Below are 18,085 nucleotides of genomic sequence, written 5' to 3' on the forward strand. Positions count from 1 at the left end.
AATCTACATGTCTCCATAGGTTCAGACTTTTCTCTGCCAGGGTCAGGCGGTGAAGGGTGATATTCAGCTGAGATTTGCGGTATTGACTGGTCATCACCCCGTTTAGTTCAAATTCCTTGGTCTCAAGACTGGAGTCTTCCCTCCTTTGAACAGAGCCCGAAGCAACATTCCAAGGTCTCCAAAGCCTCAGTCAGTCATTTGGCGTCTTGAAAGTGTCTCCCCCTCGATGCCAGTGTTCCCTAGGGAGTCTGGAGGGGCCGGGAGCCTGGCCTGAGCCCTGGGAAAATGGTGGTAGAATCTCAAGACTCCCACCGTGCCCCGTGCCTTGGAACGGATGAAGAGACTGCTGCGGCCCAGGCTCCAGTCACATCTTTGGTTTGGAAATTATGGGATGCTGATACAGCCGGATTATACCTTCATCATGCAGCCGCTTCCAGAGTGTTCTCTCTAACGGGAAGTCATGGTTGATGTAAAAGATGGTTCGTTTCCAGGACTTATCATAGTAGTGATCAGAAAAGTGCTCGTGGCCCTCGGTGATGAAGCCGTAGGCGCTCACCTATGTGAAGGTTGGAGGAGAAATGGGGCCTGAAGTTGCTCCCTCCCAGGTTTGTTCTCATGGGCTGTGTGTTACTGGGGGACCCTTCATCGTGGTTCCCTCCCCAGGGGTCCGGGCGCAGGCTCCCTGATGGACACTGGCCTATGTGTGTACGCGCACTCGCACCCCTCTCCCGCCCCGGCCGTCGTCCCCTGCTGGGCAGGTCCCGGGATAGGGCTTCCGCTCCTCCAGCAGAGCCTTACCTGGTCACAGAGCTGAAGGGCCGTGAGCAGCAGGAGGGCCCCCGTGGTGGGACGATAGATTCTCCAGTGGCGAGAGTTCAGGGTCTTCGACCTCAGAAACCTGGGAAATAGCCCAGCCCCCAGCGGTCAGGAGGCTGCAGGGATGAGAGGGACCCGATGCCTGCCCCCCGCGCCCTGCCGTTCTGCTCTCACCTGTTCTTCATGTAACGGATTACGTCTGGGTGCAGCAACAGGTACCTGTCCAGCTGCAAGCTTTCCCGGAAAGCCTCCTGGGGCCTGCGCCTGTGGGCGGCAATGGGTCGTTCACCTCCCCCGATGCGGGCCAAGTCTGGCCAGGGCCACGACAGGGGGCCCATCTCCGGGCGATCGCCAAGGCTGTCCCCACCTGTCCAGCCCTTCACAGCCGCTCAATACGCAGCTCGGCCTGGGGTGGGGTAGGGGGCAGTGAGTACCTGAACCAGGAAAGGCTACTTTTCACCAGGGTCTGATTCAGAAGCAGCGCTTCCAGCCACTCATAGTCTCGGGTGCCCTCCAGGAAGTGCAGGTAGCGGACATCCTGAGGACCAAGGACAGTGAGCGCTCCAGGAGTCCTGCCTTCAGGCCCCGGGGCTGGGGGGTTGGGGGGGGTGGTTGGCTCCGACGCCAGGCTGCCCACTTGCTCCTCGCAGTCCTGTCTGGCCGTCCTGCCTGCTCTTGCCCCTCGGATGAACAGAGCCCGCGCCAGCCAGACTCCAGACACAGGACACCAGGCTCCCTTTCTCAGCTCGTGCTCCCCATTCAGATTCTGTGGGTGGCCAGGCCGGTTCCTCTGTGCTCACCTTCCCCAGAGGCACGTGCGGGAAACCCCGACCGCCCAAGGCAAGCAGAGACTGCGTTATGGAGAAGGCGGTGAAGCCGTAGAAGGACGTCCGGGTACCCACATCCTGTTCGTAGCCCTTAGTGATGGCTCCGCTCAGTCTAGGTGGCAAGACAGAACCACACAGGACAGGACCCATGAGTGCCCGAGGGAAAGGCGTGGCGGCGGGCGGGGAAGGAAAAGAGAGATGGGGAGGCAGCAGGTATAACAGGACGTTCTCTGGAGAGCCCGGGCATTCGGCCTCGGGGATCCAGGCATAGAACGCCCTACCAGATCTCTCAGTCTGGATGGGGTGCTTGGGGCGGGACGCTTACCGGAACACGTGATCGTGGCTGTCTATCTCCTGGCCCATGTGGGAGTTGTTCAGGATGCCCCCGTTACCCACCACGGCACAGGTGATGCACTGGGAGCTCCCAGCAGGGAGGCTAGCCAGGAGCAGCTGCTGCTGGGGCACCGGAGGGAAGCGAGTCACCACCTTCTGCACCACTGGAACAAGGGGGGCTCCGCTCAGAGCACTGGAAGCGTCAGGGAGGGCCAGCCCATCCTCTTTCCCCGCGCTGGGGGCCCCCAGGGAAGAGGCAGACCAGAGCCAGAGGCTCAGCTGCCCAGGCTCCTCCCCAGGAAGACTCACAGGAGTAGTTGAGCTCCATGAAGCCGAAGGGCGGTGCGAAGTGCTCCAGGCGCTCCCACTCTCTCTGGTTGAAGCGGCTGGAGTCCAGGAAGAGGGTGAGGTTGGCCAGAAAGAGTTTCTGGAACCAGGGTGTCTTGGAGGCCTTGACTTTCACTGAGTCGGGGCAGGTCTACATGCAGGAGGGTGGGTCAGGCAGGGAGAGGCCCAGGAAGGCCATGGCCAGGCCGGGCTCGGGGCAGGGGCAGAAAGTGGGCCTCAGCGTTTGGAAGGCACCACCTCTGCTGCCTCTTCCATCCTGTTCGGAGGGCCTGCTGATTCTCCCTCGCCATTGCCCTGGCTGCTGTAGCCCTGAGGGTCCCAGAGAACAGCCCCTTCTTGGGGCTCTAGGGGATGCACCCTGGCGGGCGTGAGGAGGATGGGGCTGTGGGAGAGCCTGGAGCGCTGGCCAGGGCCCAGCTGCAGGTCTGTGCAAACATATGAATTTTGAAGGTTTCCCTCCTGAGGCTGTGGGCCCAGGCAGCTTTTCTTCGGGATGGAAGAGAGGGAAGGTTGGGGAATTGTGTGTACGGGGAAGACAAGGCATTCCCAGGAGTCAGGGTCGGGCCTCAGGTTGGGGTGTCCTCGGCTGTTAGTCCTGCTGCTCTGTGCCCCCTCTCAACCCTTGCCCCCTCCCCCTGCCAGAGGATGGCCCCAGAGCAGGTAGCACTCTCTCACCCTGCTCAGGGACCTTCCAGGCCTTCTGGGGGCTCCAGGGCAGGGCTCCTTTCCCTTACCCCTTCCCACGCTATAGGGGAGAGCACGGGGGGTGGGGGTGGGCATGAACAAGGCAGAGCCTGGGGACAGAGCCTCGGAGGTCAGGGAGGTGGGGGGCAGGAACTGGGGGGGCTGTCTGCATGGGGCTTTGGAGCAGGGAGGTAGTGGCCAGACTCACCGATCTTAGGGCTCCCGTGTCAAAGCTATATTGTTCCTCAAAATCCCACTGGGGCTCAGACTTGAAGTTGGTGGCCCGCAGACTTGGACTTCTCTGAGTGATGAGGCTCTGGAAAGGGGTGGAGGGTGGCGTGACCCGGGCTTTCTCCCAGTGGGGGACAACCGCTGTGGTCACTCCTTTCATTGCCCTCCCCGGTGACCCTGCTCCTGGCCTGGTCAGCGCCTTGTCCTGGCTTTTCAGCCCGGGTGTCCTTGCTGTGGTCCGCACTTTGCCCTGAGGGGTTTGGGGGCTCCCTCCTGGTGGCTGGGGGCTCCTTGTTCTGGTCCTGCCTTCCTTTGATGGTCCTGGCATCCTGACTCCTCAGCGACAGTGTCTCTGCCCCGTCAGAGGCCACCCTCCCATCCCGTACCCTCGGGGGCAGCGTGTCCAGCACGGTGTCCTTCCTCTCCTGACCCCTCGGTGGGGCCGGCCCAGCTGAGGCGGCCACGCTGGCCTCTGCTCTGGTGTCGCTGTGGGTGGGGCAGGCGGTGGCCTGGGCCGGGGGGGCCTGTGTGCTACCCTCCTGGGCTGACGCCCCCCCCGGGGCCCTTGTCCTTCCTCCCGCGGTGGCGGCCTGCCATGCAGCCTTGTGGAGTGACTCTGGATACCTCTTCTTGCCAAGCATGTGCTGATCCCTAGGGACAGATGTAAATCTGGATTAAGGCCGAGGATCGTATCCACAGGGTGGATGCATAATTAGTATGTTTTCTGGTGCCTTGGGTAGACTTCACACCAGTTTCCCTAAGACATGAAGGCAAGGGGTGTCACCGTCCATACCCCAAATTAAGCTGCACCTGTTGGCGATGGGTCTGGAAACTTACCTCTGGCCCATAAAGAGACCGTGGTGGGCTCGCCCTTGGGAGCGTGTGAGCTCGGTGGGCGCAAGGGAAGGGGCTCTGTCTGGGCAGGGGATGGGCCCAAACAGGTAGGCAGAACCCGATTAGTATCTGCCTCGTAGGTCAGACTGAGGAGTTTGGACTTTATCATTCATCTTCTTGTCCAGGGGGAGCTACTGAAGAATTTCAGCTGGGAGATGGGGGTGCTGGATCAAGAGGGTGGGGCACAGTAGCTGAATTCCAGCCTGGCAGTGCTTTTTTCTAGCATCAGGAGAAGATTGACGCGGGCTGCCTTGTCTGGCTTCTGGCACTCCAGGTTTTTGGCTCTGAGGATTAGATTTCCTTTCTTTTTATTTCCCCCTTTTGGGGGAGGCTGCCAAAAGTATCCCTTAATTTATGCAAATTAGCATCAGGTGTTCTGCTGAGGAAAGCGTGGGTCCTCCGCTGTGCAGGTTTCTCTAACTGGACTTCGAGGTGGGTTCTCTGTGCTACACAGGTTTTGGGGGGGCTCCTGGGAGTCTTGGGGAAAAGAATCATCCTCTCTGGGGACCCATAGCCATCACCCTCATGGATTTCCAGGTGTCCTTAACTCCCGCTCCTTTCCCTGACATCCTAAGCCTCCCTAGCACCTTGATCACCCTTGTCCCAAGCAGTTCTCTTTTGTCTGCTTCTATCATTCTTCTTCCAAGCCATATCATCACAGACTTACTGAGGCCCCAGAGAGAGAACATGAAATGTGCAGCCAGAGAGACCCGAGTGAGAATCCTTAGCACTTCCATTTATTAGCTGGTGTGACTGGGAGAAATCTTCACCCGCCTGACCCTGGGTGTTTTTATCTATAAAACTGGCCACTGCCTTTTGCTTCTGCAAGAAGTCTGCTGTGAGCATTAACTGACAACATGTGTTTAGCCTCTGGCACAAAATACATGCTCAGATAACAAGTTCCCAGCTCCTCAGCCCTGCCGTGGTGCTCTGTTCCCAGTGACTCTTGATTTGTCCTGTGCAATGTGGGGGTCTCCTGAGTCTGGTCTCCTCCTTCTCTGGTTGCAGCTTCGACTCCCTGCCTCCCAACTCTGTGGCCACTAATTTGTTCTTTTATGCAGCAAATATTTATTGAGCACCCCCTATGAATGCTGTGCTAGTTACTGGGGCCTGGGTGATGAGCACAACCAGACACATTCCTCCCCCCCACGGAGCCCAGGATATAAAGGGACAACAGATTGTCACACAGGTAGACGTCAAGTTGTAACCCGGAGACATGCTGGGGAATGGGCGAGCACGAAGAAGCCATGGGAGGTAGCCTGACCCAAGCTCCGTTTCCTGTGACAACGTGAAGGCTAGAATCCTACGTGTGGTCAAATTGGGCGTGTTTGGGGATTGTATTCGTTCAAGGGCAACGTCAAGCTCCTCCCCAAATCGCAAACTTGGAGGAGGCAGAGATCACTCTAAGCAGTCCTTACTACGAAGCCCGCCACGATGCCACATCATCACATCGGTGCTTCCGAAAAGCTTTCTGAGCCCACCAGGAAATGGATTTAAACAAACTGAATAGAATAGACCCTGAAATATGTAACAGGCGGAACATCTCGTTCAACAGACGTTCAGTAATTGTCTAGTGCAATGTGCTGTGTAGGTCCTGGGAATACAGATTTGAATAAGGCACAGACCTTCACCCGCAGAGTACAGTGTAGTCACTGTTATTAAAGGTGGAAGACAGAGGAGACTTTCATCACTAGAAGAATACAGGGCTGGCCCGGGTGGTGGTATGTGCACTAGGCCGATTACCTCTGTCACTCCTTCCTCATTTAGGGCCTCCCTCCTGCATTGTGGCCAGCCCTCTGGTGGATACTGTATTTCCTGCTTCCTGGGCCCCAGGGAAGCACATTTATTCAGGTCTTCCAGGAAGGGCACTCTCTGTCCTGACCTTGAAACGGACAGAGGATCTACCTTCTCTGGAGGTTGTTAGGGAAAAGGCTAACAGTGGGGCCTTCCTCGTTGGAGTACACACATTTTTAACTGTCCTCACGTAGCAAATGCCTCTTTGCTCAAAGAAGTAACTTGGAGGAGAGGTATCCCAGACCAGAAAGCAGAGAAAGGCTGGACTGTGACATGAAGCAGCCTGGAAAAGCTAACAGCCTTCAAGACTTTAAGCCGTTATTCCTTTTTTTGTTTTCCATTTTTAACTAAGAAAAAAAAATGGGGGTTTGGACTTATCATAAGGCTAGAAAATGTCTTGAGGAGCCCAAGAGCAAGATGTGGTTGAGCCTCTAGAACGGTCTGGAACCTGGAGTCTCTCTCTTAGGCTGCTTTCCGCTCTCTGCTCCTCAGCCCTCATGGCGGAGGAGGATGGCCGCCCCATAACACCTGCTTCAGGGACCGAAGACTCTCTGCTCCCAGTTTTTAATTTTTATGGTTCTGGCCCACTTGTGTCCTTTCGTGTCCCTGGTAACATGGCAAGTGACACGGATCCTGGGGTCCACCCTGTACACGAGAGGAGGATAGTCTCAAAAGAGAGGGTTGTTGGCTCATGAACTGGGTAGACATCCCTAAAGTGTCCATTCTGAAAGGATACCATCCATGCAGAGTGGAAATCCTGAGTTAGTCCTGAACATAGCCTTTTTTTTCTTTTTTTAATTTATTTATTTGAGAGAGAGAGAGCGAGCTCTCAGAGAGGGGCAGAGGGAGAGGGAGAAGCAGGCTCACCGCGGAGCAGAGCGCCCGATGCGGGGCTCGATCCCAGGACCCCGGGATCATGACCTGAGCCGAAGGCAGACAATTAACCGACTGAGCCACCCAGGCACCCCCATCCAGAACATATTCTTGAGGGATTTGGGCCACCTTTGTTTTGGTGCTGTGAAGTTTGAGTACGGTGAGACTCACTCTTCTCCCCTTCAGTGGCACAACTGAGCTGAAGCTCCCAGCCCGGAGGTACAGCAAAAGCCTAGGTGTTTACTCCATTAGCAAATAGCTCTCGTTACTCAGCCGGGAACCTCGAATTCACCTCCCCCTGCATTTCCCACCCCCAAACCACAAGAAGCCTCTAGAAGTTTTCCTTCCAAAGTGCAAGCACCTTTGCATGGCTGTGATCAGGGAGATGGTGCGGCAGGGTGGTCTTCTCCACTAGACTTCTCAGACAGCTGGCCCTCGGGGACGGGGCACCCCGAGCTCCTCTCTGCAGTCCTTCCCAGAGGCAGGAGGCACAAGGTCCCTGACGGGTTACTGAGGACTCCTTTATGTTTTACAGGGAGTCGTGGCAATGACCCAGCTACTGACAAAATTATGTAATTAAGTTTCATTTCAATTCCCTATAATTAAACACAACTATGATTGCTAGGAATGTGGGTGTTTACGTAGGCATTTCCTTATGCTCATGCATGGTATTTACTGAATGCTCAAATTCCTTCCGTCCATATGGTGAGTGCCCTGCATTCGTCTTGTCCAGACCCTGGGTAATCCTGGATTTAAACACCACGAGCAAGGCCAGGGTAGGGTGAGGGGGGAACCTGTTTTCTATTAAGGGTTCAGAGGGACAGGCAAGTCATGCAGGGGTCACATGCAAGCAAAAAACAACTCAGTATCAAATCTGATCTATTTGGGAGATAAAAATAAAAAATGCTGCACTTCAAAAAATAAATTTATCATTAACAGGGTTCACATGGCTCCATGCAATAAATGAAGTGGGTACAAAAGAATAATTATCTGGCATCCTCTTCCCTCTAAATTCTGAACTACACAACACCACAGGGGACGTGGAAGCAAAGAAATGGCAAAAGGCTCAAAGTTTATTTATACTTCAAGCCATGAAAAGACTGTTGGCAAAAGAGCACTATTCTCCCTTGAATAGAGCACAGCTAATCCTCGAACAGTGTGCGGGTTAGGGGCACCGACCCACACACCGTCGAAAATCTGCATGTAACTCTTGACTGCCCCAGAACTGAACTACTGTTCAGCCTGCTGTCGACCAGAATCCTTACCAATAGCATAAACAAGTCAACACATATTTTGTATATGTATTATGTACATATTCTTACAATACAGTCAGCTAGAGAAAAGAAAAGGTCATTCAGAAAATCATAAGGAAGAGAAGATACATGTACAGTACTGCACTGTAAAAAAATCCATATATAAACGGACCCATGTGGCTCAAACCGTATTGTTCAGGGGTCAACAGTATCTACTAGAAATAGGATAGGGGGTGTTGAAAGTGTCTCCCACGCGGGAGAGGTCGTCCAAACTGAAATTTAGCAATGACACCCTGAATCAAAGGCCACTAATAAAACCAGTAGGACTAGAAGATTATTTCATCAAGGAGAAGACAAGAACTCAAAAAACCTCCTTGATGATCTTGCAATTCCATTTCGAGATATTTATCCAAAGAAAATAAAAACACTAGGGGCGCCTGGGTGGCTCAGTTGGTTAAGCGACTGCCCTCGGCTCAGGTCATGATCCTGGAGTCCCTGGATCGAGTCCCGCATCGGGCTCCCTGCTCAGCGGGGAGTCTGCTTCTCCCTCTGACCCTCCTCCCTCTCATGCTCTCTGTCTCTCATTCACTCTCTCAAATAAATAAATAAAATCTTTAAAAAAAAAAAGAAAAGAAAAGAAAAGAAAAACACTAACCTGAAAAGACATACGCGCCCGTGTTCACTACAGCATTATTTACAATAGCCAAGATATGGAAGCAGCCCAAGTGTCCATCGACAGATGAATGGATATATATATAATGGAATATTGCTCAGCCAGAAAAAAGAATGAGGTCTTGCAGCAACATAGATGGACATAGAGGGTATTATACTAATGAAATAAGCCCGACAAAGACAAATACCATATGATTTCGCTTATATGTGGCATCTCAAAAACAAATAACAAACGAAACAAAACAGAACTATTTCTGTATCTCATAGATACAGAGAGTAGAGTGGGTTGCCACTGTGGTGGTGGGGGATGGCGGTGGGGGGGGGGGTGAGAGGTGGGTGGGGGGGTGAGAGGTGGTGGGGAATGGGAGAATTAGGTAAAAGGGATTAGGAAAGACAATCTCCCCATAATAAAATAAATAAGACACGGGGATGTAAAGTACAAGCCTGGTGAATATAGTCAATAATATTGTAACAACTTCGTATGGTGACAAATGGAAACTAGCCTGATGGTGAGCATTTCATAATGTACATAAATATCCAATCATTATGTTGTACACCTGAAACTGATATACAGTATTGTATATCAGTTATTCTTCAACGAAACCCAAAAAACCAAAACCCCTTTGATTTCCTAAATAATTCTGGGCTCTGCCATTCAGTGGAACAGACACTGGAAAAGACTCCAGGCTAGGCAGCCCTGCCCTGTGGTGAGTGGCCGGGTGGCCGGTCACACACATGCCTCCACCTGGCGTCCTCACAACCCGGACCCCCTCCCCCACCAGCACTGCCTTTCCTCACCCCCCGCTGAGGACCCTCCGTGATGGGCAGCTCTCATCTCCAGTACCCCACATTGTTGTTAGCCCAGGCTGGAGCTGGTGTCCACATAGCTCTTTAGGGGCTCTGGTCTTATCTGAAATGGAAACCAGTCATTCTGTTTCCCCCAGCCCCAAACTTTGCAGTATATTTTCCCCAGGAAATCCCAAAACTTTTTGCACGGTTTACATTTTAGAACTTTACTTTGACACTTTAGATGTGTCCACAAGTTGCTTCGATCACCAAAAGCTGTACTTTGCTTTAATCAGCCTTAATTCTCTTTGTAGGCTGGGAAAAAAAAAACAAAAAAAACCCCAGAAATCTGTATTCTGTTGTTATTCCAAATGTTCTTTTTTCAAATCAAAGCCAATCCTCTTATTTGTTTAGTTTCTGGCCAGTTAAATCCTAATGGGGGACAATATAAATATGGGAACAGAAGAGGAAAAACACATCTAAGCCACTGTTCCTAGTGCTTTAGTAGCTGGATCCAATTTCCAAAGCTCTCCCCCAACAGAGGGGCCCAGAGCATTCTCTGAGATCCCTTTCATCGAACCATGGCCCGGGAGATGGGAAGCTGGTTTAAAATTTGGACGTGCTCCCTCCCTATGATACACAAACACAGACACAAACACATAGCTCTCACCACAGGGGTGAGTCTTGAGAGTTAAGGAGAGTAGGGAAGACCTTGAACAGGGTGGTGGTGGGTGGGACGGAGGTAACTGGGGAAGAAAATGTTTTAAACAAAACAATGGCAGGTACATAAAGGTCCAGAATCACAGATACAAGACAAGACCACGTGGTCCCGTGGCTGGGAAACTCTCCCCTCGAACCAAGATTGTTTAAAGCAAAGTCAGTTTTCATCGCCTGGATCTGGTACCTCGCTTAGCTCTTTTGGGACTAATCACACCTGCGAGTAAACTTTGTTTCAGGGGTTAGCCCGAGTCCCGGTAACATTTTTAGCCTGGCATGTTTGAGATAGTGACCTTGGGGGAAAATAACATTCCTCCCCTTTGCCATCCCTCTGCCCAAGAGAGGAACGAGAAGAACAAGGGAGTCCAGTGGGCAGCTACCGCTGCCCTCCGTTGGGGCCGGAAGGGCTCCCTGAGAAGCTGCCAAACCCCACAAGCGTGGTGGCACTTAGAACTTGAGGATCAGGCTTCCTGACAGCTCAGAGCGGGCTGCCCGTCTCCTGCGAGGTCGCTGAGGGGAGCTGCCAGGCGTGCCAAGACTTAGCCTCTGGAACTCTGGCTGTCCTCACGTATTGAACTTGAAAGTCTGACAGAAAACTAAGTTCTTGGCACTTGGCAAACGGGTGGTGGTGCCACTGGGGCAGGAAGGAGCCTGCTTGAGTTCCAGCCAGACCACTAACCAGCCCTCTGTGTGACTTTGGGCAAGTCACAGAACGCTTAGAGCCCCTGTTTTCTCATCCATTAGATGGGAATCCTTTTTTTTTTTTTTTTTAAGATTTTATTTATTTATTTGACAGACAGAGAGAGAACACGAGCAGGGGGAGTGGCAGAAGGAGAGGGAGAAGCAGGCTCCCCGTTGAGCAAGGAGCCTGATGACACGGGACTCGATCCCAGGACCCTGGGACCGTGACCTGAGCTGAAGGCAGACGCTTCACCGACTGAGCCACCCAGGCGCCCCTAGATGGGAATCTTAATACCAGTCTCACAATACTGTTGGGAGGACTTCACGGTGTATAAAAGGCACTTGGAAAAATACCACGTTATACAAGTGGGTCAGGTGCTAACGTGTATGACACACAGAGACCGTCAGAGTCCCCAACCGCCCCCATTTGGGTTCACGTGTCTAGACATGAAAGCCTGAAAGGGCAACAGGCGTCAAGGCCATGGGTAAATGGTATTTCATTTACAGCACTAAACCACTTAATTGAGAAGTCAAGAAGTGGCAGGTAGGCATGTGGCTTAGAAATAGGATGGTAAATACCAAAAGAAAGAGCAGAAAGAATTGAAGTAGGCACCTTGGGAATCAGGATTCTGGACTAGGGAGAAGGCATGGGCACCACTCAATGTTGATGTAAAATTTGCAATACTATTTGGAACACGTGCATGTCAGCTTAATAATAAAAAAATAAATAAAGGGAGAAACATGAAAACTAAATGAGACATCTTATCGAAAATTCTATGAAAATTTGAAAACGCAATGCAACATTTAGTCCACAGATATTTACTGAGTGGTGATTAGATGCCAGGCATTTAGAACTATCTGTTAAGGATTAAAGATGAGAGAGCAATGGTCACTGATCTTAAGAAGCCCCAGATCTAAGAGGGGAGCAGACATGAACATAAATAGCTGCTATAAAGAGTTAGCGGTCCGATGCTATTAGTCAAATGTGTGGGAGAGAGTGTAGATACAACCTAGGGACAGGGTTCTGCTGGGGGGGACGGGCACTTCACTATGGAGGTGGTACCTAAATGGGTCTTTTGTTCCCGAATCTTTCTTCAGAAACGAACTTTGCTGAATTACTCTTCCTTTTATAAAAGCAATGTGTGCTCATTACCGAAAAAGCAGAAAAGGAATTTAAGCAGAAAAGGTTATCAGCCTGTGATTGTAACCCCTCAAAGAATCTGCTGGTGGCACCTTAGGGCGTGCACATCCAGATCCCCCTTCCTATGCCTATTAGACTTACAAATGTAGTCGTGTACTATGTTGGAATGTTATTTAATTGTTTTTGTCCTTATATTTTCTCCCTTTCCCACCGGTGCCCACTTCTCACCCACCAGCAGCTGTTAGGAGTCCCATGTTCATTGCCTCCATGGACACATGTGGCCAATAAGAGCTGGAAAGTAAAGGACGTCCTACAGGACCTCTGGCTTCCCTCCATACCTAAGCCCTAAAGCGGGGAGAAGATTTGGTGGAATAGATAAATGTCTCGGAGAAGGATTTCTGTTTCCTCCCTAGAAAGGTTCCTTTGGGTGAGGAGGAGGGAGAGGACAAGGGAGAGAAGAGAGGGATCTGTGGGTCCCAAGGTTGGAGGGTTCCTGCACCCTACTTCCTTGTAGTGTTCCTAGGGTCTAATAAGACCCCGAGAGGAAATGACAGCATGCTGATCCCAGGAAGACAGTGTCCGAAAATTCTCACACCTAAGCAGGTGGACATGAAAGAGCCAAGAGGCAGAGGCGATGGATGTCTCAAGGGCAACACGATGGCTAAGAATCAGCTGCCCCCACCCAGGCCCTGGCACCGCATCAGGTATCCAGGAGCCCTTGATGCCATCCTGGGAAGGGGGACAGAGGACCAAGAACGGCTGAGATTAGGTTTCCCTGAAGCTCGGTGAATGGGGGTCCAGGATTGGAAATCGGGAAGTTCTAGAAAATGAAGTTATGTTTCTTAGACCAAAAGAAAAGAAAAGAAAAGAAAAAGAAAATCCATAGCCCTGATTTTACAGCTCACTCTTACCCATCAGCTCTAGAGCCAACACAAGGCATAGAGTCTTCAAAGGCAAATTCATTCCAGACCAGGAAACCTAAGCAGGTAGAGACATGGTCTCAGTTGTATCTACATATTCGGGAGCACCCTGGAGACTGGGACCAAATTAAGAAGATATGAGAGGTAGTCCAATACCTTCGGTTTGAAATCATACAATCCTATCCTATTTGTTGCCAAATCCAGCCGGTCTGACTTATTCTCAGTCCTTTCTCCCTAACGTCCTTCCGCCAGAGCCTCCCCGCCCAGGGCTCCTACCCTAAACCATTGCAGGAGCCTCCAACCCAGCCCCCCTGAGACCACCTTCCCCCCCACTGCCTACCCTATAATCTGGTAGCAGAGGAGTTTGCACAACGCACAAATGTCATCAAGTTCCTCCTTTATGGCTAAAGTTTTCCGTAGCCGTAGAATAAAATTTAAACTGTTGGTACATTACTGATGGCCACACATTTACTCTTTCATCAACAATCATTTAAAAAACACCGAATTAGGCCTGTCCTGTGTCCAGGACCTGTTCAAATTACTGAGGAAAGAGACAAATAAGACCATCCCTACGCCCAGGAAATTCATTGTCTGGCAGGAAACAAACACACTTTGGGTTCCTGACAACTGGTTCTGATGGGTGTGATAGAGGAAGCCGGGCTGGGGGTGGGGGGTGAGGGAGTGGCGAGGTCTGGGGGAGTGACGCCAGCCCGGGGCTGTGACTGGGAACGTGGACTCTGGAGCTAGCTGGCTTGGGTCTGAACTTAAGTGACCAGGGTGACCTTGGATAATTTGCCTAACCTCTCTTATCTGCAAAAGAGGGTGTTGTTAATAATAGTATTTACCCCAAAGCCTTGATATGTGGTCGCTAATCAGGGGTTTTGGAGACCAGTGCCTGGCATGCCAAGCCCCCAGTCAGCATGAGTTACGTTAGTCATCAGCCTCCCCGCGTCCACACCATTGCTCCGGCTGCTTTCTTATTGTGCAATGTTCCTGCGTGCTGGAATGTCACACTGCCTTCAGGAGCTCTACAAACACCACCGTCTCCAGGATGTTCTCACCTTGCCCCCCAGGGTTGAAATGACTCTTTCCAATTTGCTCCCATAGCACTTGACACATGTGACTTAACTGCGGTGATTTATCACGACTACTAATATCACGCACCCTCTCTGGTCTATGTCATTCTGCTCCATTAGACTTTGAGTCTCTTGAGAGTCAACACGTCCGAGGGAGTGGAGAAGCAAAACATCAGGGTTTGAATCCTGGCCCTGTGACTTCCTAGTGGGGTGACCTTGGGCGGTTCACGTCAGCTCTCTGTGTCTCCGTATATTCATAACCATCAGAATTAGTTAATGTACATAAGGCACTTAGAATAGAAGTGTTGCCTACAATTACGTAATAATTATATGTATACCAAAGAATCAAGTGTGGTCACCCCTTAAGAGTGGGTAGACATGGGGATGTGATGGAGAGACCTTCACTTCTTGCTTGGATTTTTCTAAACATTATGAGAGCATGTATTATTTTCAAAAAAATTTAGGAACAGTGAAATAGGGACACCTGGGTGGCTCAGGCAGTTAAGCCTCTGCCTTCGGCTCAGGTCTTTATCCCAGGGTCCTGGGATCGAGTCCCACATCGGTCTCCCTGCTCAGCGAGGATCTAGCTTCTCCCTCTGCCTGCTCTGTCTGTGGCTCTCTCTGCTTATGTTCTTTCTCTCTCACAAATAAATAAATTAATTAAAAAAAAAAAGAACAGTGAAATAAAGTCATTCCAAAAAAACTTGAGTCTGGAAAGAAAAGGGTCTTCCTCTGCTGGAGATGTGTTGATTTTATAAGAAAACTGGTCTATAAGGTCCTTTTGAAGGATGAACTTAGAGCCCAGATTTAAGCTAAGTGAGAGGTCTCCCATTTTCTGACCAACTCCTCAGGGAGAGTGTGATTTGGAAGTGAATGGCATCCACGGGATAAATCTTTTGCTTTAGGACGCGGTGAATGGCACGTGAAAACTATCCCCAAAGTCGCCATTATTACTCACAGTCCCGGAGGGGAAGTTGTCTCCTGTCTGGGCCTTCCGGAGACCCAGACCCATAGTTTGCCAGGCCCTGCCTGCGTTTCCCCTGGACATGCCGCCAGGCATCCGGACACCTTGGTTTTCCCACTCCTGCCCCCTGTGTGTCCCCTAGGTGCCCCCTTGGATCTTCCTTGCCAGTGGTTGTTGACAACATTCCTGATTCCTGACACCTCGTGTGGACATGGTAGTGTCTCAGAGCTCCCTGGGCTTCCTTGGGCTAGAGTCTTTTAACGTGCCTCCAATAAATTATGAGGAATTCGGAAAGGGTCAGAACCTTACCTGGAAGCTTTTGTATTGGGCTCCTTCATAAAGGAGGGCAGCATGAAGATGAAGAAGACCAACACGGCCAAAACCAAGAGCCATTTGGTGGCATGGTCCAGACGACTGAGTCGAGGCAGCCAGGTCCTCATGGTGGTGGGTCAGGCGCTGCAAGAAGGTTCTGCATATCCTGGAGCTTCGCTTCGATGTAGACCGCCGATAGTTTGAGCGCTGAGGTCTCCTGGCCAGGGAGTGCACACCTCTTATCTTAACAATGAGCCACTCAGTCTATCAGGAGCTGCCACCCCTGCTTTGTGAAGGCTTATAGGCTGGTGTGGCTTGAAGGAAGAGAAACTCCTTTTGTTCAAACAAGTTTACTTTCCTTTTCATTGTCTCAGAAGCCAATTTCTGCATGTAGAGCTTTATGAGAAACACACATGTGTTATAGGGAACCTCACTTTTATCAGGTTCCAAACCCTTGGGGACCCTGGGCAGCTGCACGGACTGGAAGATTCTTGCGTGGCCTCCATGCGCAACATGATCTTTACGAGAAAAGTACAGGGAATCTGTTTAGCTTGGAGATCCCTCTAGCAATCTTCCCTCAAAGAACATTGTGCCGCCAGAGACTAGAGCTATGAGGACAATCTCATTTCCAAAGTGTTCCAGAGTCATACACAGCTCTCAATCTTGGGTGCACATCTGAATCACTTGGGAAGCTGTACTACACCCCAGTGCCCAGACTGCACTGAAAATAACGAAGCCAGAATCTCTGGGGCTGGCTATTTTTCCAGCAGGGGTATTTTTTTTGAGTTCCCCAGGTGATTCCAATGTGCGGACAAGCGGAGGAGTGATTTACAGTCATCTGGCTCAACCTTGCCTGCTTTTCTTCTGCAGTCATGGCCTTGACAGCCCTGAGCAGCATGCTTGCAGACGAGAGTGCTGAGCCAGGCCCCCGGGGGCCATCCATGTGCAGTAATGCTCTTGCAGCTACTCGAGGCGCTGGGCATTGTTGTCAACCCCATTTTACCGTTGGGGAAACTGCCTTTGTGAGCAAGCACCTTGCCCTAGATCCGAATGAGCCATCAGCTTGGAGACCCATCCAAGTGACCTAGAGATTGCATAGTAGCACCTCTGAGAAATCATTAACTCTGCTTTAATATGAAGAATAAAAGGCATGATGCTTAGAGGAAATGTGCAACTCAGAGGAATAATGCCGAGTTTGGTTGTAGAAAACAGAAAATTCAGAGAAGCAGCCCCCCCATAAAGAACTGCGGGTTATTAATTTTTTAAATATTGCTCACAGGATATTAAACCACACAGGTGTTTCCCAGCAGTTGAAATGGGGAAGATGCAGCTTGGAATAATAAGCCCTGTAGGTCACGGGATCTGGATTCATTGTTCACACATGACAGGGTATATTCAGAGGAATGCACAGCTTCCCATTCTGTACCCAACGTCCTTGGCCTTCACCCAGGACACGCACCAGTAAATGCTTAAACTGCCTTCCCCAGGCAGGATGAAAAAGGTAAGACATGCTTCTGAGTGGCTGGGAGTAATATAGACACACGATGGGCTTCCTTTGCTCCATACCATGCACTGGAACTCGGGGCACTATTACAGGGGATGGGCTGGGAGCAAGGAGAAAAGTTCCTCTCAGTACTTTTTGAATCTCTCTCTCTCTCTGAACACACCTAACCTGTAAGTGCCTATAAACATTTTCTGAATAGACCAGGGTCAAATCATAACCCTGCCTTAACTGACCCTTAACTGACCCGAATTCCCCTGTGCACTTGCCATGAACAATTACCCTACACCCTGGTGGCTGTTTGCAATGCCAGGCAAATGAAGTGCACAGGGGGAAGGCATTTTCTTACCCTCAGCCCTGGTTCGACGGTAAGGAGCGTCTCTTTCATCTCACCCCCTGCTCTGGAGAAGGCTCTCGGGGTCAGTGTTCTCTCTGACTTCCAGAGTGTGGAGATCTAGGTGGGCTCCTGGGTGCAAGCTGAGCTACGGAACAGTCTGTGCGGCTCACCACCTCAGGGGTGGGTTGAACTTGGAGCTATGGAAAGCCTGCAGAGGGGGCGGGGGCTGGGCACGGAGAGGGGGCCCGATAATCCAGAATTCTAGCTTCCTGGTCCTCAGGGGCCCCCAGTGCTGCTGCAATGTGTGCTTATGTGCCACGTGAGATCCAGAGAAACATGGGTTCTAGTGGAAACAGGCTCTCCAAATGGGTATCCAACCTTCACCACTGTTCCACGTTCGGTAAGGTCGACTTTCCTCTCCCTTTTAAAGCTTTTGACTTTAGTCTTTATATACCTGCCAACAGGATGCATGAGACCTTACATGCAGATAAGATTGTTAAAAAGATTATTTTCAGGGTGCCTGGGTGGCTCAGTTGGTGAGGCGTCTGCCTTTGGCTCAGGTCATGATCCCAGGGTCCTGGGATCGAGTCCCGAGTCAGGCTCCCTGCTCCTCGGGGAGTCTGCTTCTCCCTCTCCCTCTGCTTGCCGCTCCCCCTGCTTGTGTGCTCTCTCTCTGTCAAATAAATAAATAAAATCTTTAAAAAAATAAAAGATCATTTTCGGTAAAAGGTAAGATCGCGACTCTCATATGGATAGGAAACCTGAAAATATGTTAAGGATTTTTTACTACTCATGAGAGAACTGGGCAGATGTAATAATTTATTCAAAAGAGAAGGTGCAGAGGCACAAATTAATATAGAGTAAGGATTGCTAACCATGAATTGCAAGCGGGGGCAAAACTGGTTTTTCCACAGGGAGGACAGAC

At 50.9% G+C, this 18,085-nt stretch overlaps 1 protein-coding gene across 1 annotated transcript; it reads right to left on the reverse strand.

Annotated features, from left to right (window-relative positions):
• Window positions 1-343: 343 nt before the first annotated feature.
• On the reverse strand, window positions 344-17,823 carry ST6GALNAC1 (ST6 N-acetylgalactosaminide alpha-2,6-sialyltransferase 1). The gene is given in 11 exon segments (XM_045888004.2): window positions 344-556; window positions 799-898; window positions 991-1,080; window positions 1,251-1,354; window positions 1,617-1,755; window positions 1,969-2,140; window positions 2,286-2,454; window positions 3,217-3,495; window positions 3,497-3,890; window positions 15,320-15,718; window positions 17,173-17,823. Coding segments are annotated over 10 exon segments (1,770 nt in total). The 5' UTR covers window positions 15,451-15,718; window positions 17,173-17,823; the 3' UTR covers window positions 344-364.
• Between the last annotated feature and the right edge of the window lie 262 nt (window positions 17,824-18,085).

Source organism: Mirounga angustirostris, unplaced genomic scaffold, assembly GCF_029215605.1.
Source record: "Mirounga angustirostris isolate CCGP_5_RB_7025 unplaced genomic scaffold, mMirAng1.0.hap1 SCAF_17, whole genome shotgun sequence".
In the NCBI taxonomy this organism is placed as follows: Eukaryota; Metazoa; Chordata; class Mammalia; order Carnivora; family Phocidae; genus Mirounga; species Mirounga angustirostris.